At 44.1% G+C, this 22,871-nt stretch overlaps 1 protein-coding gene across 1 annotated transcript; it reads left to right on the forward strand.

Annotated features, from left to right (window-relative positions):
* Positions 1–8,209: 8,209 nt before the first annotated feature.
* On the forward strand, positions 8,210–10,192 carry LOC123431325 (signal recognition particle 54 kDa protein 2-like). The gene is made up of 5 exons (XM_045115146.1): positions 8,210–8,451; positions 8,586–8,674; positions 9,372–9,525; positions 9,610–9,760; positions 9,842–10,192. The coding sequence occupies exons 1-5, from the start codon at positions 8,210–8,212 to the stop codon at positions 10,052–10,054; spliced, it is 849 nt and encodes a 282-aa protein (XP_044971081.1). The 3' UTR covers positions 10,055–10,192.
* Positions 10,193–22,871: the final 12,679 nt, after the last annotated feature.

The raw sequence follows: 22,871 nt of genomic DNA on the forward strand, positions 1-22,871 counted from the left end.
AGCACTACAAATGAACTCTGAAAATGTTGAAAGTTGGCATGCTATCATCATTTCACCCCCACAATAAGAGACAACATTATTCTTCTCTCATATATGGTGGACACTAGCTCACCTGATTTTTCAACCGTCGATGATGGTCGCTACTCCTACTTCCCCTAGTGCATAACCAATATCTAGCACAAGGAGAAGAAGGAGAAGCGACCCCCACAACAAAAGTGGTTCCGCGGCACGCCACGTGGTTCCGCTGCACGCCACGTGAGACTAATGGTCTTTCATTTTTAAATGACTGTTCTAATCAAAAACAGATCTGTTACAAAAGGGATTTCATTTTTTGAACTTATTTGAACTGAAGACTTTTTGTATATATATGTGGTCGAAATGCATGATACCATGAAGTTAGAAAGGGATAAACCATTCAAAAGTAGCAAATGAAGTTAGAAAGGGCTAAACCATTCAAATTTGGAAACTATAATGGCACAAACAGAAACTAGACATATATAAATTGGTCCAAGAAGTACATGATACTAGTCCAAACAGTACATAATAATAGCTACCATAGATATATATACAAGTGTTCGACGTTCAGAACACTACTCGTCTGAATCATCTAAATCAGAATGTCCACCTTCCTCGAGGTGACGCTGGCCATAGTGGACGACTCGAATCTTGCGGTACAACTCGTATGAAACGTATGCATCTTTTTCTGCATACAATGTTGATATCATCAAGTAGGCCCTTCTCCCAAAGTTTGTGCCGAGACTTTGGGAAACTGGTCTTCATATCAACATATGAATCGTCGATCAAGGCAACTGCCATATGAGCCATCGAAGTCCTGTCATGTCGAAGCCTGAATATCGTTTGGAGATCAACGAGGCAACCAGCTGGTATCTCAATACCGAAGCTGTGCCTCATCTTCAGCTTGTCGTTCCTTATGTCAACGGAAGAAAAAGTGATGCCGCTGCGAAGGAAGTCCATGAGTTCTGGACAATGCTTGTCACTCCTGCAACAGAAACAAATTAAAATGGAACAAATGTTACATACTGCTGCAATAAGGAAACATATTTCACTACAACTAAAGAGAAAATTATCTTTAGGATTCAAATAGAACATATGCAATGGAACCTAGAGAGATCAATATAGCTATCCAATGGAACCTAGAGAGATCACTAGCTATATGCAATTTTCATGACTATGACATATCATATTGCTATCCAATGGAACCTAGAGAGATCACTAGCTATATTCAATTTTCATAACCTTGGATCAAAGAACACCGCATAAAATTGTATCAGTACAACTATGATTTCAATGGAACATATTGAACCAATCAGATTTTTCAGATTGTGGAACACTATTCCAATCAGATTGTGTTCCCTTCAACTAATCAAAATTGTTTCACTACAACTATTTGAAGCGAACCAACTATGATTCCAATGGAACATATTAAACACTAGTTGATTCTAATACGATTTTTCGGATTATGGAACACTATTCCAATCAGATTGTGTTCCCCTTCAATTAATCAAAATTGTTTCACTACAACTATTTGAAGGGAACCAACTATGATTCCAATGGAACATATTAAACACTAGTTGATTCTAATACGATTTTTCAGATTATGGAACACTATTCCAATCAGATTGTGCTCCCCTTCAACTAATCAAAATTGTTTCACTACAATTATTTGAAGGGAACCAACTATGATTCCAATGGAACATATTAAACACTAGTTGATTCTAATACGATTTTTCAGATTATGGAACACTATTCCAATTAGATTGTGCTCCCCTTCAACTAATCAAAATTGTTTCACTACACATATTTGAAGGGAACCAACTATGATTGAAACAAATAAACTTACAATGTCATTATCTTGGATCAAAGAAAGCCTCAAAACTTACCTCGCCCATTGGAAGATCAAGACATGGCGTGCGAAGCATAGTTGGATGACGACAAGACCGCGTCGATCGGCCGTGTACTCCAGATCAAGCCCCAAGAACTTCTCATGATCCACTGCGTTGTCAAACCATCGTTCCTTCAACTGTTGAAGAAAAAACGGCACCTCCTGTTGGAATTATGCCCTAGAGGCAATAATAAATGTATAGTTATTATTATAATTCCTGTATCAAGATAATAGTTTATTATCCATGCTATAATTGTATTGAATGAAGACTCATTTACATGTGTGGATACATAGACAAAACACCGTCCCTAGCATGCCTCTAGTTGGCTAGCCAGTTGATCGATGATAGTCAGTGTCTTCTAATTATGAACAAGGTGTTGTTGCTTGATAACTGGATCATGTCATTGGGAGAATCACGTGATGGACTAGACCCAAACTAATAGACGTAGCATGTTGATCGTGTCATTTTGTTGCTACTGTTTTCTGCGTGTCAAGTATTTATTCCTATGACCATGAGATCATATAACTCACTGACACCGGAGGAATGCTTTGTGTGTATCAAACGTCGCAACGTAACTGGGTGACTATAAAGATGCTCTACAGGTATCTCCGAAGGTGTTGGTTGAGTTAGTATGGATCAAGACTGGGATTTGTCACTCCGTATGACGGAGAGGTATCTCGGGGCCCACTCAGTAATACAACATCACACACAAGCCTTGCAAGCAATGTAACTTAGTGTAAGTTGCGGGATCTTGTATTACGGAACGAGTAAAGAGACTTGCCGGTAAACGAGATTGAAATAGGTATGCGGATACTGACGATCGAATCTCGGGCAAGTAACATACCGAAGGACAAAGGGAATGACATACGGGATTATACGAATCCTTGACACTGAGGTTCAAACGATAAGATCTTCGTAGAATATGTAGGATCCAATATGGGCATCCAGGTCCCGCTATTGGATATTGACCGAGGAGTCTCTCGGGTCATGTCTACATAGTTCTCGAACCCGCAGGGTCTGCACACTTAAGGTTCGACGTTGTTTTATGCGTATTTGAGTTATATGGTTGGTTACAGAATGTTGTTCGGAGTCCCGGATGAGATCACGGACGTCACGAGGGTTTCCGGAATGGTCCGGAAACGAAGATTGATATATAGGATGACCTCATTTGATTACCGGAAGGTTTTCGGAGTTACCGGGAATGTACCGGAAATGACGAATGGGTTCCCGGAGTTCACCGGGGGGGGGGGCAACCCACCCCGGGGAAGCCCATAGGCCTTGGGGAGACACACCAGCCCTTAGTGGGCTGGTGGGACAGCCCCAAGAGGGCCTATGCGCCAAGAGAAGGAAATCAAAGGAAAAGAAAAAAAAGAGAGGGAGGAAGTGGGAAGGGAGGGGGACTCCTCCCACCAAACCAAGTCCAACTCGGTTTGGGGGGGGGGGGGGAGTCCTCCCCCCTTGGCTCGGCCGACCCCTTGAGGGTCCCTTGGACCCCAAGTCAAGGTCCCCCTCCCTCCTCCTATATATATGGGGCTTTTAGGGCAGATTTGAGACGACTTTCTCACGGCTGCCCGACCACATACCTCCATAGTTTTTCCTCTAGATCGCGTTTCTGCGGAGCTCGGGCGGAGCCCTGCTGAGACGAGATCATCACCAACCTCCGGAGCGCCGTCACGCTGTCGGAGAACTCTTCTACCTCTCCGTCTCTCTTGCTGGATCAAGAAGGCCGAGATCATCGTCGAGCTGTACGTGTGCTGAACGCGGAGGTGCCGTCCGTTCGGTACTAGATCGTGGGACTGATCGCGGGATTGTTCGCGGGGCGGATCGAGGGACGTGAGGACGTTCCACTACATCAACCGCGTTCTCTAACGCTTCTGCTGTACGATCTACAAGGGTACGTAGATCACTCATCCCCTCTCGTAGATGGACATCACCATGATAGGTCTTCGTGCGCGTAGGAAAATTTTGTTTCCCATGCGACGTTCCCCAACACCTCCCTGCTCAGGTTCGTGTACACGACATGGAGCTTGGTCGTGCCATGTGCGAGCACCTCATGAAAGCTAGTTGGCATGGTGGAAGAAGAGAAGGGAAGAAGAGAGGAGAAGAACAGAGAGGGAGAGCGAGAGAGAAGAAGAAACAGAGAAATGGCGACTGTACGCTTCGGTTCGTGCTTTTCATCGCCCGAAACGACGCGGGATGCAAACCGTTTGGGTCTTTAGTCCCGGGTTGAGCCACCAACCGGGACTAAAGAGGTATACCAACGGTCGCCACCACTACGGCAGGCCACGTGTTAGTCCTTTAGTTCCGGGTTGAGCCACCAACCGGGACTAAAGGGGGATACGAACGGTTGCCACCACCACTGCCCACCGCGTAGCCCTTTAGTCCCGGGTTGGGACACGAACCGGGACTAAAGGCTCGTTACGGGCCGGGACTAAAGCCTCGAGGGAGGCATTGAGAATTGGGGCGACGTGGCCGGGCCTTTAGTCCCGGCTCAGAGGCAGGCCGTGACTAAATGGTCCCGGCCAAAGGCCCGTTTTCCACTAGTGAATATGCCTTGGACTACCCAGCCTTGCCAGTATCCTGTGGAATATACCACCCGGTGGACTACACCATCCATCCTAGCGAGATACATGCCGATTTCTTGTGGATCACACCACCCCGTGCACTACACCATGCATTCTAGCCTCATGTAGAGACATGGCCTCATCGAAGAGACCCACCTTCACTGGTTTACCGTCCCCGCATAGTTAAACTTGATCATCTCGTCGAGACATATAGACGACCTGGACGCTTCATCTTCAACGCTTCCTCACAGAGATGAGCACTTGGACATGTCGACTCCGACAGGACGACGGTGACGACGATGACCGAGATGTGCTAACCCGCACGACACCTTGACTCCCAGGACGATGATCTTGACGAGTTTTTCGGCACCGCACCTTGGCACCATCGCTCCTATCAACGATCTTCTTCCACCACCTTCCTGACGACATCCCGTCGTCTTCCTCCATGCCGCTCCGCCGAACGACAATCTCCTGAACCTCCCCATCCGTCGTTCCACGAACGACTATTGCCCGCTGCTCCTCGCCGCTGCACCACCCAGCGACCATATCGCCCACCCCGAGGCGCTAGTCGGGTCGCCTCCTCGGGGCAAACACATCTTCACCTTAACCTGGCTCTAGATACCAATTGTTGGAACTCGTCCCTTGGATCGATCACATCAAATCACGATGAACACATGTACAAAAATACTTTTGCCAAGGATACGTCTCGTACCCTCTAAATTTCCCTCTTTATTGCTTTTCTCCTTTTCTCTCCGATCAATACAATCTCACGTTTTTCTCGCGGTACAAACTCTCACATCCTGATATGCATATATATATATGTAAGAACACCAGCCGACCCAAAGACTACCTAAACCTACACGTACTTGCTCTCGAGTCCAAACCGGACTTAACTTGACGCACGACATGGACTACTACTTTTATACTAATTAACACGTACATAGAATCAGCTTGCACCATGATATGGAAGCCAACTCCAACACGTGTATACATGACCAAGTACTAATCCAACCAGACAACTATTACTCACGCCATGTAAGCCACACTCCCTAATCTTTACCTACTAATAAAGCAATTAATGCTTCTGTCGTTCGTCATTAATATTGTTCTTAAAATCGATAAAAATTATCCACCAATGCCATCCGTAAGTTAAAAAACGATTCGTTATTTGCTTCTAATAAATCGGCCGTTCCTCTACTTCAACAGGAACAGATCCACCAAGATATCACAACAGCACGGCCATCCCAAATGGTTGGAGCTGCGCGCTTAAAACCTGGAGACGCAGGTCCATCACACTTTTTTCCCCTATTTTCTCTGTCGCCGACTGCGAGACTGGCCGATCCACTATGGCCTTGAGCACTTATTTTTATTTTTGTTTTATTTGAATATATTCTGAATATTTTATTTATAAAAAATCACCTATATATGCAAACTTCGATAAAATGTTAATCATGCACTGAAGAAATGCCAAAATTGAATAAAAAAATCATTATATAGAAAAAAGGTACAATGCGTAATAAAAATAACTATATAATTTTTAATTCTTTTTGAATTTTTCGGTCATGCATATAAAAATGTTTCCAATGTATAAAAACACATACACAAAAATACAATGTATATGTAAAAAATTAGACATAACAAATTAATATGAAAAAAATGGTAATCATGTACTTGGAAAATATCAAACACATATAAAAAATATTCCTGATGTATACGAAAAATATAGAATGTGTATAAAAAACTAAATATGGTTTGATAATTTTTGACCATGAAATTAGAAAATATTAAACATGTAAATATAAAAATATATAATGGCTTAACTTCTGATTTTCATATTGTCTAAGCATATTTTTTTTCAACTGTCTAAGTATATATTTTTTTTGTACATCCGATGCAACGCACAGGCCTTTTTGCTAGTTGACCTAATGTAAATCAAACTCAAGATTATACCTAACACACCCGTGTCGCAGCTCGTCGCATCATCGCACGCCGGATGAACCACGGCGCACTGAGTTGCAACAAATTCGGTCGCTGATGATAGCTTTTCCCACTGCTGATTGCAACAAATTTGCAACAAGTCGTCACCAGCGAAAGTTCGTTGTCTTCATGGTTGTAGCAAAAATGGACACTGCTTGTAGCTTTCCTCATTGCTGTTTGCAGCAAACATCATAGATAAAAAGTTTGAACCGTGAAAAAAATCTTTGAGCGACGGGGAAATGCTTCAAGCGGTGTGTGAAAAAGCTTCAAGCGGTGTGTGGGAAAGCTTCAATCGTTTGAAAAAAAGCTTCAATGGCCATGGAAAAGAGCTCCAACCGTCGTCGCAAGTCGCCACATCGACCTGAATGGTTGTAGCAATTTCCGTCACCGGTTGTAGCAAAAATGAACGACTGTTGAAGCAAAAATTATCATCTTTCGTCGCTATCAACATGAATGTTGCAGCAATCCCCATGGCCGGTTGTAGCAAAGGTCGACAGTGCTTGCAACATCATCCTTGTTGGTTGTAGCTTTGGCATGCGGATGACGAAGGAGAAAGGGATGGTCAGGCGCGGCCATGGCGACCGGGCTGCGGTGAGGGGTGGTGGCGGAGCTACAACCGGAGCTACACCCGTCGTTGCCGGAAGCTGCAACCGTAGGGGGAGCTGTTGCATGATTGGAGGCCGCGACAAGCACAGTCGACGGGGGTTGGGACTGGCAACGAGGAAGGCCGGCGGGGGTTGGGACCGGCGATGAGGATGGACGATGAGGGTGGGGTCCGACGACGAGGAAAACCACCAGAAGGAAGAGGAGGCGCGGCGCCTAGCACTTGAGCGGGGAAATGCAGTCCTAGTCAGAGGAAGAAGAAGCTGCGAGACAAACATTTTTTCTTCAATGGATGCAATGGATCACGCGGCTCACATCCAACGGCTCGGACGGCGCGTCGATGCCTAGCATCGCCCTATACGTCGTGGATGGTGATCGAGGTTCCTCCGCACTCTCTCTCCTCGCTGGGTTCCAGGATTGGCATTCGTTTTTCCAGCAAAATAAAATTCGTCACCAATAACAGTAGGTTGATAAAGTCTGGACGAAGGCACGATGTGACTGCTCTTCTGAAGGTACCAACTAGTTTCTTTTTTCTCTACTATTAAAGGAGGATCTGTCGTCTGTCGTGATGGTTCGACCTCCAGCGATCCCCCTCCTACCGCTAGCCTTTCCACCGTTCCACCATTTTTTTTCAATCCCTCCATAAACCAGGCGATAAACCAGCGATTAGTTCAATAAAAAACCCTCTCGGCTCCTCTTATCTCGGCTCGAAAAGTCGGCCGGAAAAAGGACCAACGACCCACGCACCCACGTCCCAGCCCCCACCCACGTTGCTCCCGATCCCATCTTGTGTGAGGTCCCAGGGGACGAATCTGCTGGGTGCCGGCGCTCATGGAGGGGATGTGGAGGAAGGCCAAGAGGGCGATGGGCATTGGCATCTGCGTGCACCTCCCCGCCATCACCGGCGACCGGGACGACTGCGCCAGCGAGCGCCGCGCGTCCGACGCCTTCTCGCATGACTCGACGGCGCTGGCGGCAGCGGCCGCGCACGCGTTCGCGCCCAATACGCCGGCGCAGGCGCAGGCAGCCGGCGCACCGCACCACCACCCTTCGCATCTTCCCCAAGTTCAGTTTGCCTCGAGCCCTAGCGCTAACCGCTCGCCGCGCCGCAGAGAGAGAGAGAGAGAGAGCCCTGCCGCTGCCCCCCGTGAGTCCGGCGAGATGGTGCTCGCGCAGCTCGGCGGGAGCCTCTCCCGCGCGCTCGCACGGATGATGAACGCCACGGTCGTCGACGAGAGGGTCCTCGGCGACTGCCTCAACGAGATCACCCGCGCGCTCCTGCAGGCCGACGTCCAGTTCGACATTTTCCGCGACATGCAGGCGAGCGTCAAGCGCACCGTCTACCTCGGGGCGCTCGCCGCCGGCACCGACAAGCGCCGCGCCATCAGGAGGATAATGTCCACAACAACCAGGCCCTCGCCCCGCCCGCCTGCACGAACACACCCTAACCTGACGCAAATTCTCTCGTGTGATTTCGGGGAGAGGTTTTAATTGAATTGCCTTCCGTGTATGTCATCGTTGCTGTAGGCCGTCTTTGAGAGCTATGCAACATGTTGGATGCCGGGAAGCCCGCCTTCGCTCCTAAGAAAGGGAAGCCATGCGTGGTCATGTTTGTTGGTTTGCAAGGTCAGTCTGCCCTGCATGCTACCACGTTATTACTGTATGTCCGAATTCTATCTTGATATATGATGTTTTAGCAATTGCATCCGCCCAAATGAACATATGCAGTATCTGTTATTCCTTAATTTGGAGGACATTGTTTCACGGTTAAATTCCATGAGAACAACATTATCTTTCATAGTGACTTGATTACTTCTAATTAAGCTGTTTACCGGCTTGTTTATATATTCATTTGATGGGGGCAAACCATGGAAACAAATTATTATAGGCCAAGCCTTAGTCACCTTCAATGTTTTTTTTTCACTTTGTCGAGCTACTGGCATGTGATTCTCTCCGGCTGACTTTTTTGGTGATACAAGAAGGCTTCTAATTGGAGACTTGGAGTTGTAATGATTAACCATTCTTATGTTCCTTTGGGGTGGATACCTGATATGTTGCAAATTTTGTTCTATTCTAAAAGAAAGATACACTTTATATTGCAAGTTTTCTCATCTTGGATGGGTAGTTTGTAATTAGCGAGTCATTTGAAGGGCCAGTTGTAAGTGATAGATCACATTCTTATCGTACTATTTGGCTTCGGTGTGGGGCTGCTGTTGTTTAGCTGACTGGCTCACTAATGATCGGTTATATGTCTTCTGCACTTTAGTTGCATTGCTTATAATATACTGTTCACAAATCACAAGGCATCGTCTTGTTCATGCAGGTTCTGGGAAAACTACCACTTGTATGAAATATGCCCATTATCATCAAAAGATAGGATTTAAATCGGCACTGGTTTGTGCTGACACATTCAGGGCTGGTGCTTTTGATCAGCTAAAACAGAATGCGACAAAGATCATGGTTCCTTTCTATGGAATGTACACTAGCACCTCTTTACCACTTCGACTGCTAATATTATGATTTGCTATCTCTTGTTTTTCCTAATTGTTGTGTCATTGCAGCTACATGGAATCAGACCCAGTAAAAATTGCTATTGAGGGCATGGAGAGGTTTAGAAAAGAAAATTGTGATCTCATAATTGTATATACAAGTGGAAGGCACAAACAGGAAGCGACTCTGTTTGAAGAAATGCGCCAAGTTTCAGAAGCAACGGTAATACACTGAGAACCCTTACTTTCAGTTGTAACCTGAACCAAATGAAAAGCTCACCTTCATTGTCATGATATCATGCAGAAACCAGACCTGGTAATATTTGTGATGGATGGTAACATTGGTCAGGCTGCATTTGCTCAGGCCCAAGCATTCAGGCAAAGTGTTCCGGTTGGTGTTGTAATTGTTACAAAAATGGACGGCCATGCGAAAGGAGGTGGCGCACTTACCGCGTTAGTATTCACTTCCCTTATCTTACACTACCCTCTTGGTGCCATTTTAACTGGAGCTCGTTGATGCTCACAGTGGCTTTGAGAGGAAAGCAATCAAGAGCAGGAAGAAAGTTGCACGAAGAAGAGGGGATTCAAGAGGTTCTACAGATAGGCAGACTAATGAACCTAAGGAAAATTCAAATGCTTCTTTGCTGAAATTACATGAAAAGAGGGGGAATTTATGAATTCAACTTCGTATGTACACATGCAATTTGGTTTCTTTTGTATTTCGTTGTAAGAAAAAAGAGAAACGATGGTTGCGCAGGAGTAAATAGGGGAGCAAAGAATTGGTATCTATTATTTTACTCCCTTCATTTTTATATAAGGTGTATAAATTTCAGCATAGTGACCAAGACATATAATTATAGATAAGTTAGGCAAAAATTACCGCTGTCTAATTCGTGGATTAGCGACAAGTAAATTATTTAGGCTAAAAAAAAAGAGATACATACAATCAGAAGAGAGATAGTTTCATTTTTTCTCGACAAGAGATACATGCAATCAGGGGAGATATACTTTCTTTTTCTCTAGAGGGTCAAGATGCGAATTATGAGAAACTAGAACAAATGCACCTTATATTATAGATTTTTATAAAAAAATAAATACACCTTATATAAAGGAACGAAGGGAGTATTGATGAATACATATATACACTTTCAAATAAGAACAATTATTTGATTTATTTGTTTTTTTGTCCGTAGTAACGCACGGGCAATCTACAGAGTTGGTCCCTGATTCAAATATATATACAAGTCTCTCGGTCCTAAAAATCGGATGGGGCGTTCCAACCACCGCCACGCATGCTTGTGAAAACTTGGTCCCACCCGAAAATCTTGCCAGTATCCGCACAAAGCGGTGGCCGCACATTTATTTCAGTCAGCTCCGCTGCAAAGTACGCGACTTCACGACATTCATGCCAGTCAGACCGACGTGACCAGATGAGCGGGCAACGACACTTCACTGCCGATGCGGTGACCGATTCGGCTACTCTGGCTTCGATGGCTTCCTGGCCTGCTCATGCCTATTTAAGTTGTGCTTTGGCCACACCCACATCCACGTGTGGACACTCAAAATTCTAGTCATCGTCTTACCCGAGGACAAGGCAACAAGGTAGGAGCGGTGTAACCCGACTGCATCTACAAGCTTCAAGACGCCAACCCCCACGACATCGAAGGAGCCCTCCGGCGCTGCCATGTCGATCGGTGGAGCCGTGCAAGCAGCGTTGTGTGTTCCTCACTTAAAGACACATGAAGTCATTTGTGGCACTAATGAGTAGGGTTACAAGATGAAGTGGTTATTGCAGCCTATTAATTTTATTGGTCAATGATAATTAATAATTGATTCAATTATTACAAAGGGTGTGAAGCTTTTTAAAAGTTTTACATATTCAATTAGCTCATGCTTGGAGTTAGAGTTAGAGTTGGTTAGACTGAACTCATCTAACCCTCAAAAATCCAAATAAGGTGGGTTAGAGTTGGTTAGATGCATCTAACCCATCCAAAAAATCTAACCCATCAAAGAGGTGCTTTTTGAGTTAGAGTTAGGTAGGGCTCAGAAAAAGTTACTTTTCTCTCTCCCTCCACCACACAAAATCCTAGATAAATGAGCCAAATGATTGGAAAAAGTGCATTTATTGGCAATCTAACCCTTTCATCCAAACACCTCTTTGGTTAGAGTTAGTTCAGGGTTAGTCTAGAGTTAGAATCTAACTCTAACCTCTAACCGAGTTAGAGTATCCAAACATGGCCTATGTTACATATTGTCATCAAGCTCGTCGTTCAAGACTGGGGATTAGATTTCATTATTAAATTTTAATATGTTTTCTAAAAAAAAGAATCGTTTCATGTTAGTAGCTAGAGATTATTTCAAGTTGTCCAAAGTAGTACCTTATGAATATTACCCACGTATAGCTAATTTTTTTAAATCACCAGCGGGGGAGTTCGCCCACGTGGATTTATTAATCAAAGAGTCACAACATGTCGCGGAACAGAATTACAGAGGCATGCTGCAACATGCAAAGAGGAAAACCCGCCAAGACGAGACAACCTCCTTCTTTTTTTTGCAAGGAAACTTTCGATCTATTCATCAATTGTCAAGATAGTATAAAGAGCACCAGAAGTAAAAATAAAATACATCTAGGTCCATAGACCACCTAACGAGCACTGAAGCGAGCCGAAGGCGCGCCGCCATCATCACCCTCCATCATCAGAGACAGGCAAATCTTGTTGTAGTAGGCAGTCGGGAAGTCATCGTGCTAGGGCCCCATAGGACCAGCGCACCAGAACATCAACCACCGCCGATGAAGAGAAGAGTAGATCGAAAGTATCCAACATGTAGACACACGAACACAGACGAACGAAGACCGGATCGACATGGATCCACCAAATAGAAACGCCGATCGAATCGCATGAGATCTGCCGGAGACAAACCTCCACACACCCTCCAATGATGCTATGAACACCATCAGAACAGGGGCTAGGTGGGGAGGACCTTATTCCATCTGCAGAGAGCCGCCTTCGCCTTGCATCTCTGAGTAGGACACAAATCCTAACAAAACTCAAAAAAAAAAAGAATCAGGAAAAGGAGCCCTCCCTTCGACAAAGACCGGGATCCACCACGCCTCCATGACCCTAAAGTTGTACCTGTGCGTTCCTCTCTTGGTAAGGATCGGGCTCCCGAATCGCGAGACGGGGACCCTTCTTGCTTGACGAACCACCATGATAGTTTCTCCTGAACATCTTCCATTTCTGAAATTTTTAGTGACTCAAAGAAAAAGTGAACAAGTCTTAACAAAATTCATAGCAACTACTCCGACAAGTACCTAGAGGCCATATCACACATCAAAACTACTTGGGACCAGCTAAAATTAGCATGCAAAGCTCAAGAACAAGGTCACCAAGGCAGCAAAAATACGCAACGTATAAGGCTCTAGAGCAAAAAGTAATTGGACCAATGGAGGAGTCACATACCAAGGAGCAATTTCCCCAAAACAGTTTGGTGAATGGGGCTTTGCACAAGGAGATCAAAAATCGCAGCAAGAAGAGCAAGAACACGGGTTTGAGCTGCGAAACGATTTTGTCTGGAGGTAGGAGAAGGAGATGGGAGCTAAAATAAATGGAGGGGGGACACGTGGGCTCCACAAGCCTGGTAGGCGCGGCCAGGGAGGGTGCCCGCGCCTCCAGGGCTTGTGGCCCACTGGTGCATCCCCCTGACTAGCTCTCCATCTTAGAATTTTTCAAAAATTCCAGAAAAAATCATACTTGATTTTCACGGCATTCAGAGAACTTTTATTTTTGGGACACTTTTCTACGGGACGCAAAAAGCAGAAAACAGGAAAACTAAAGCTAAATCTATCATTTTTCTTCTAAGCAACCGAAGGTGAAAGCTTGGAATAGAGGTTTGTGACTCCTCGATTCATTCATCCCATGGTCATCGAAAGAAATCCGTCGATGAGGTTGATCAAGTCTCCTTGAGAAACTTTTTCGAATCACATAAAAAGGAACGGAGAATTTTCGAATAGTCACTAGGTTACCTCAATGGGGATGTGCATATCCCCAACAAGCAAATCATACTTCATCTTAACAGTAGGTATAGGGCATTCAAAGCTCCCAATAAGAATCGATGAAGTTTTTTCAATAGCATTGATGCAATGTACTCGATATTGTTTCTTCGGAAAGTGCACCGTATGCTCATTACCGTTGACATGAAAAGTGACATTGCCTTTGCTGCAATCAATAACAGCCCCTGCAGTGTTTAGAAAGGGTCTTCCAAGGATGACCGCCATGGCATCATCCTCGGGAATATCCAGAATAACAAAGTCTTTTAAGATAGTGATGTTAGAAACCACAACAGGCACATCCTCGCAAATGCCGATAGGGAAAGCAGTTGATTTGTCGGCCATTTGCACAGAGATTTCAGTGGGTGTCAACTTATCCAGTTCAAGCCTACGATGGCATAACACTAACACCGGCTCCAAGGTCACATTAAGCAGTTCTAACGTAGTTGCCTTTAATGGAGCAAGGTATAGTGGGCACTCCAGGATCACCTAGTTTCTTAGGAGTTCCACCCTTGAAGGTATAATTAACGAGCATGGTGGAAATCTCAACCTCAGGTATCCTCCTCTTATTAGTCACAATATCTTTCATGTACTTAGCATACAGAGACATTTTGAGCATATATGTCAAACGCATTTGCAGAAAGACAGGTCTAATCATTTCAACAAATCGCTCAAAATCCTCATCATCCTTTTTCTTGGATGGTTTGGGAGGAAAGGGCATGGATTTCTGAACCCATGGTTCCCTTTCTTTACCATGCTTCCTAGCAGCGAAGTCGTTCTTATAGTATCTCCTATTCTTAGGTTGTGGGTTATCAAGATCAACAGGTTCAATCTCCACATCCTTATCGTTGCTAGGTTGACCATTATCATGAACACCACTATCGATATTATCATTAGGCTCATGTTCCTCACCAGATTGCGTTTCGGCATCAGAAACAGAGACATCGTTTGGACTCTCAAGTGTAACAGCAGCAAGGTTGCTAGCATGCAAGTTCCTATCCTCTTTCTTCTTCTTCCTAAGATGACTAGGTGCATCAGTGCTAACTCCTTGAGAATCTTGTTCAATTCTCTTAGGATGACCCTCAAGATACAAAGGTTCCTGGGTCATTCTACCGCCTCTAGTGACGACTCTGACAGAATTGTCATTCAACTCATTGTGCAAGTCATTTTGAGCCTTAAGTACTTGTTCTACTTGAGTAGTAACCATACAGGCATGATTACTCAAAAGTTGAAGATCATTGACGTTTCTGTCCACACAAGCACTTAAATGACTAAGCATACGAGCATTCGGTTCCAATTGTGTGCTAACATAATCATTGAAACTTTGTTGTTTGGTAACAAAGTTATCAAATTCATCCAGGCATAAGCTAGCAGGTTTATCAAAAGGAATATCACTCTCATTGAATCTACAAAGAGAATTTACTTCTACTACCTGTATTGGGTTATCAAGACCATGGATCTCTTAGATAGGTGGTAGATTTTTGACATCTTCAGATTTAATGCCTTTCTCTTTCATAGATTTCGTAGCTTCTTGCATATCTTCAGGACTGAGGAATAGAATACCTCTTTTCTTAGGAGTTGTCTTTGGAGGTGGTTCGGGAATTGTCCAAGCGTTCTCATTGCACAAGATATTATTCAATAGGATCTCAGCTTGTTCTACAGTTTGTTTCCTAAAAACACAACCGGCACAACTATCTAGGTGGTCCTTAGAAGCATCGGTTAGTCCATTATAGAAGATATCAAGTATTTGATTCTTTTCAAGAGGGTGATCAGGCAAAGCATTCAGTAGCTGGACGAGCCCCCCCCCCCCCAGCTTGTGGGAGACTCTCTTCTTCAACTTGCGCAAAGTTGTATATTTCCTGCAAGGCAGCTTGCTTCTTATGGGCAGGAAAATATTTTTCAGAGAAGTTGTAGATCATATCCTGGGGGCTACGCACACAACTAGGATCAAGAGAAGTGAACCAAGTCTTAGCATCATCCTTTAGCGAGAAAGGAAACATCTTAAGGATATAGTAGTGGCGGATCTTTTCCTCACTCGTGAATAGGGTGGCTATATCGTGCAGTTTGGTAAGATGTGCTACAACCGTATCATACTCATAACCGTGAAAAGGATCCGATTCGACCAGAGTGATTAACTCAGGGTTGACAGAGAATTCATAATCCTTATCGGTCACAAAGATAGGCGAAGTAGCAAACTTTGGGCCGTATTTCATCCTAGCGTTCAAAGATTTTTCTTTCCACTTGCGCAATAAGTTCTCAACATCATAGCTATCCTTACAAGGAAGAAAGTCCTCAACTATCTCTCCCTCCATAACATAACCCTCAGGCATATCAGGTAATTCATAGCTAGGAGAGCTAGTTCTAACAGGTGAAATAGCAGGTTCTACTTCAATAATCTCAGCAGTTTCAGAAGTATCATCACATCTAGCAGCAACTCTAGCAATTTGTGCATATAGGAATGCACCTAGTGGCAAAGAAGTATCAAGCAAAGCATCATCACAAGCATCATGGACAACATAAGTAGCATCATCAAGCACATGCGACATATCAGAATTTCTAGCAGGAGGTGGTGTCGCAAACTTACTCATAACTGAAGGTGAATCAAGTGCAGAGCTAGATGTCAGTTCCTTACCTGTCCTCGTAATTGAGGGCAAGACTTTAGTTTTTGGATCTTTTGGATTCCTCATAGTGATCAGCAGACGTAAATCCCAAGTGACTCAGAGAATAGTGCAATGCCTCTCCGGCAACGGCACCAGAAAGTAGTCTTGATAACCCACAAGTATAGGGGATTGCAATAGTTTTCGAGGGTAGAGTATTCAACCCAAATTTGTTGATTCGACACAAGGGGAAGCCAAAGAATATTCTCAAGTATTAGCAGTTGAGTTGTCAATTGAACCACACCTGAAAGACTTAGTATCTGCAGCGAAGTATCAGTAGCAGAGTAGTGTGATAGCAACAGTAGCAATGGTAACCAGTAGCAATAGTGACAGCAGTAGTGACAGGGTAACAGTAGCAGCAGTGACGGCAGTAGCGACAAAGTAATAGTAGCAGCAGTGACAGCAGTAGCGACAAAGTAACAGTAGCAGCAGTGACAACATTAGCGACAAAGTAACGTAGCAAGGACCACTAGGAAAAGACTCGTAGGCATTGGATCGGTGATGGATAATTATGCCGGATGATATTCATCATGCAACAGTTATAACAGGGAGAGATATGTAACTAGCTCCAGTTCGTCAATGTAATGTAGGCATTTATTCCGTATGTAGTCATACGTGCTTAGGGAAAAGAACTTGCATGACATCTATTGTCCATCCCTCCCATGGCAGCGGGGTCCTAATGGAAACTACATGATATTAAGGTTCTCCTTTTCATAGAGAACCGGAACAACGCATTAGCACTTAGTGAATACATGAACTCCTCATACTATGGTCATCTCCGGGAGTGGTTCCGGCTATTGTCACTCCGGGGTTGCCGGGTCATAACACATAGTAGGTGACTACAACTCGCAAGATAGGATCAAGAACACACATATATTGGCGAGAACATAATAGGTTCAGATCTGAAATCATGGCACTCAGACCCTAGTGACAAGCATTAAGCATGGCAAAGCATTAGCAACATCAATCTCAGAACATAGTGGATACTAGGGATCAATCTCCATCAAAACTAACTCGATTACATGATAGATCTCATCCAACCCATCACCGTCCAGCAAGCCTACGATGAGATTACTCACGAACGGTGAAGAGCATCATGGAATTGGCGATGAAGGAAGGTTGGTGCTGACGATGGCGACGATCTCCCCTCTCCGGAGTCCAGAACGGACTCCAGATCTGCCCTCCCGAGGAAGAACAGGAGGTGGCGGCGCCTCCGTATCGTAAAACGCGATGAACTCTTCTCCTTGATTTTTTTTCCGGACGAAAGGGACTAAATAGAGATGGAATTGGAGGCGGTGGAGCTCTGAGGGCCCCACAAGCCTGCTAGGCGCGGCCAGGGGGCCCACGCCTGGTGGGCTTGTGGGCTCCTCGCTTCACCCCTCCGGTTGATTCTTGCGCTAGGATTTTTATATATTCCACAAAAAATCCTTGTAAATTTCCAGGTCATTTCGAGAACTTTTATTTCTGCGCAAAAACAACACCATGACAATTCTGCTGAAAACAGCGTTAGTCCAGTTAGTTCTATTCAAATCATGCAAATTAGAGTCCAAAACAAGGGCAAACGAGTTTGGAAAAGTAGATACGACGGAGACGTATCAAAGCCCGGGTAGACCTACGGGAGGCAGGAAATACCCTACCCTTGTGTTAGGGTACGACTCTTTGTTACTTTTTTTTGCCTCCTTCTTAAGCTAATTTGACCAAATGTCCAAGTCTGAGACATTATAACTGTGATTCTATTTTTCTCCCAAGTACAATGCACATCCATGATTCTCTTTTTTAATCAAGTACAATTCTCATCCATGTATCCATTAATTACTGAATCCAGTAAAAATGTGATACACGTTTGACACAAAAATAAGGATAAAGAGTAGCATGCTTATAATTTGGTGACAAGGTAATATAAACACTTTATGAAAACTATACTTTTTAATTTTCATATACCGAATCGTTACATAGAAACCACTATGAGGATATTAATCGGACTCCACGTTGTAGAGAACTCTACAAAGTTATTTAAAGATGCACACACAACAAATATATAACACACTACAATCATGAGAGTATTACAAATTAATTTGTGATAGCATGCCTTTTTTGTTTTCTTATATTATTACATATAAGTGATTTCTTATTTTATTGAATATCTCCCTCAAACACTTTGTGCCCAAAAAAAGTAATTTAATTTATATTACAAACCAGGATCAAACTAAGTAGTTAGCACACACATTTATGGCCGATAAACATTACAATTGCATTAACATTATCATCTCGGTAATTATTACTATTAAAGTAATAAAAGAGGTAATCTATAATTAACATTTGGTAAAAATGAGTTATAAATAAATATAAAACTTTAGTATAAACGTTGGTTCTTCAAATTCAAATCACTAGGAAAAAGTATTTTACAACTTCTTAAAAAAGATATATAAATTTGACATTTAAATAATTTATTTTAAATATGAACTTGGGCAATTGTGTAATAATCCTAAACCGTAGGCGCAATTGATTGATGAATTTGCTCAATGTTTAAATCTCTATAAGAATCCTTATAAGAATATACATGATGTAGGCTCCTTATACTTTCACACACTTTTCGTATTATTTTGAGAATACCTGCGTTTAGCCCCCTTAAGCGAAAATATGTTGATCACCTAGGGGAAGGTTGTCTTTATGATCTTATAAAAAATTGGAAGAAGATTTTGTTTACTATCTTCTTGCTTAAGTTGATGCTTGTGGAAGAATCAATAATTGCTGGTATCAACCGAACAAGGCCCAGCTCAGTGATACTCGGAGGGCCAGTCCTCAGTTTCAGCATCTTATTGATGAAGAAAAGAAGCACATAAAAAACGAGGATAGACTGGCTTCTTTGTATAAAGATACAAAGGAGATTTTTTTAATGTTTTGAGCAATTAAGTTATCGTGACTGACGGTGCTGTGGGCGATGCAACCTTGCAGCGAATGGTCACTCGCTTCCTTCACCTTGTGAAGTTCAATGCCAACCTTGTGCTACTCATGAGACAAGATAACTTTCAGGGTGCGTTCTGTTTGAACCTGTAGGTGCATGTAGCAAACCTTGTGACCAGAACATAATTTGTACCTATAGTAAATTCATCCAGGAGAAATCTCTTCTCGAGATGTTAATTCTTTTATCATTTAGATATTGTTGTGCATGTGCATTCGGTTGTCTGTAGCTTGATACGTCTTAAACGTATCACCTTTTCCCAACACTTTCGCTTTGGTTTCACCTCTAATTTGCATGATTTGAATAAAACTAACCCAGACTAACGTTGTTTTCAGTAGAATTGCCTTGGTGTTATTTTTGTACAGAAATAAAAGTCTTCGGAATTGGACGAAACTTTTTGTGAACTTTTTCTGGAATATATAATGAATGATGGAGCGAAGACCTGTCGGATGGGGAGTGACAGGTGGCCACAAGCCAATAGGGCGCTCCCTAATGGCTTGTGGGGCCCTCGAGGCTCCTCCGACCCTAGTTACAGTCCTATAAATTCACATCCGCGAAGAAAAAAACCAGAGAAAAGTTTTCATCGCATTTCACGAGACGGAGCTGCCACCACCTCCTGTCCTTCCTCTAGAGGGCTCATGTGGAGCTTGTTTTGGACTCCGGAGAGGGGGATTCGTCACCATCGTCATCACCAACCCTTCTCCATTAACACCGCCATGATGCTCACCATCGAGAGTGAGTAATTCATTTGTAGGCTTGCTGGTCAGTGATGGTTGTGGATGGACTTGATCCTGTAATCAAGTTAAGTTTGTTAGGGCTTGATCCCTAGTTTCCACTATGTTGCGAGGTTGATGTTGCTATGACTTTTCTATGCTTAATGCTTGTCAGTAGGGCCCGTGTGCCTGATTTCAGATCTGAACCTATTATGCTTTCATGAATATAAGATTTATTCGGATACTATCTTGCAAGTTTGTATCCACCTATTACGTGTCTTGATCCGCATACCCCAAGGTGCAAGTAATTGAGATTCTTTCCGGTGATTGCCATAGTTTGAGGAGTTCTTTTATTCACCATGTGTTAATGCTTTGTTCCGGTTCTCTATTAATAGAAGTCCTTAATATACCTTAGTTTGTAATAGATTGCTTGTTTCAAGGTCAGTCCATTATGATATTTTCACCACTGCTGCAGGATTAACTACTTCATCTCTATAATTTTACCACTCAGATTTTTATTAGATTCCGTAATGTTGGAAGTATAATTATGTTTAAGTTAGAGATTAGGATCTAAAGATAGGATTGGTTTAAACAATGTACGACTTTCCCTCACTCCAAGTCTCTCTCATATTGTAGTCCTATATACACCCCTACAAGGGTTAGAACAATACAACAACACAATATTAGCCATCCTACAATTTCCACATGGTATTAAAGCAGTTAGTCTCGCAACGCCGGTCCTAGGTTCCTTCACCATTTCCGCAGCGCCGCCCCCGGGGAGATTAATCTTTCTCCTCGGGGGCGTGGCACCCGATCAACCGAGAATTTGATGGTTCTTGTAGCTTAGAGCAATTCTTTAGATTAGATCAAAATTCATAGATTTCGGAATTCCTTAGCCGATCCATTAGATCAATTCTTTTAGTCAGCTCAACCCTCAAATTTTGGCGAGTATAAGTGCAAGATCCATCCGACGCGTATTGCAATGAGGGCGCCACGGCGAGGTCAACCATGTATGCAGCTGATGCGAGTCATGAGCCCGAGGCAACGCATACCATGCGCGCGCAGGCCTGGCACCATATGCAAGATCCGATCCACACCAACAACAGCAAACGTCAGACTGCATGGTACGCTTAGGAGAAAAGATCCAATCTGCCTCTTCCCGGCGCACTCCTCGCAGTAGCCGAACGCGACAGCATCCACGGTGATGCCGAGGAACATGTGCAAATCGATCGCATGTACTCCCATATCCAATCAGCCTTTGGGTGATGGTGCCGGCAGCTTGCCAGATGCGCGCCCCCGAGGATCGGTGTGTTGATGGTGCCTTGTTAGAGACATGTTGTAACAGTTTTCGTCCGGATTTCCGTTGATTAAACGGACAACACTCTTCTATCTTTTTTAATGAATCCAATCCTAGGGACGGCGTTTCAAAAAAAAAGAAAAACAGTTTCATTGTACATGTATGCATACATGGAGGTCAGGATGGGCATGTGCATGCACACAGCCAGCCGGAGGCTGCTTCTACGTCCGCGACTTCATCGATATGGCCGACGACCGCAAACTTAGCTTCATCGAGCCGTCTCGCAGCACTGGACACCAGGAGGGCCCGTAGGTCTTCGACTTTGACGCCCGTGCATGAGTGCTATCTTCATCGACCCCGTGCCGTGACACCAAGCCATCATCACGACATCACCTACACCGAGCAATCTTCACCGACCCTGCGCCGCCGCGACACCAAGCTATACGACTACATTATCTAAAATAATCTTTGTCGAGTACATCTACAAGAAGAGACATCAACATGCATGATCCACATGCCAGGCCAGTGTGGAAAGAGAAGCAATTCTCCATCGACTTCTCTGGCGCGACACATCATCGACACTTGGTCGCCACAAGAAACGCCTTCAAGTGACACATTATCGTGGACACATTGCTGCACGCTATCGCCGACACTTCATCGCCAAGGTCTTCATCACCATCATCGTCAACACATCTCCACCACCTCGTCCACAAAATGGACACCTAGCGTCCTCTGACAGATTTGTCTGCAAGACGCGATCTCGATGACGGCAATGATCGCGTCACGACGACGACATCGACCGAGTCATCTACGACAACACGACTGCATCGACACAACGTCACTTCAGTGACGACCCTACATGGCCACACTGTACCGATGTGTGCTTGATGGGCTTCCTCCGGTCTTGGCAAAACCGACGGACTCATCGTCGACGGAACCCTCTGACATCAGTAAGGTGCATCGTCCACGTCTGCAGCTCCGTCATAGCGGGTTTTTTTCGCGGATCCGGATTTGTGCGGCTTCATCATCTACAACGATCACACACTGACCACAACTACCTCGACCAAGGCTACATCACCATGATCGGCTACCTTGACATCGACATTAATGGCTACGTCTACAACAACTCATCGGCAACAACTCCAGTCAACAACGTCTGCATCGTCACTAGCGTCCACGCCACTCCTGCTGTGACTGCTGGAGGGAACAAAGGAGAAGGCAGGAAGGCATCAGAAGGGGACGCAGTCACCGCCCTATATGCCGACCCATCAGAGACGCAGTTGACGATGGCACAAAAAATAGCTAGGACGACGGAAGCATAGGACTTCAAATTCAGTCGCAATCGTCGGTTTCACTCCCACTACGACTGAGGGAGAATGTTAGAAGTATAGTTATGTTTAAGTTAGAGATGGGATTGGTTTAAACAATGTACGACTTGCTCTCTACTCCAAGTCTCTCTCATATTATACTCATATATATACATCTACAAGGGTTAGATTAATACAACAACACAATATTGGCCATCCTAGAATTTCCACACATAAATCGTATGCTGATGTTGTTCCATGAAGCAAAAGTTGTGCTCATACTGCAACAACCATGGGAAACATCCCAACTGTGATTAATCAAGGGTATGGTTAATTTTGTACATTGCAAA

The sequence above is a fragment of the Hordeum vulgare genome, chromosome 2H (assembly GCF_904849725.1).
Source record: "Hordeum vulgare subsp. vulgare chromosome 2H, MorexV3_pseudomolecules_assembly, whole genome shotgun sequence".
NCBI lineage: Eukaryota > Viridiplantae > Streptophyta > Magnoliopsida > Poales > Poaceae > Hordeum > Hordeum vulgare.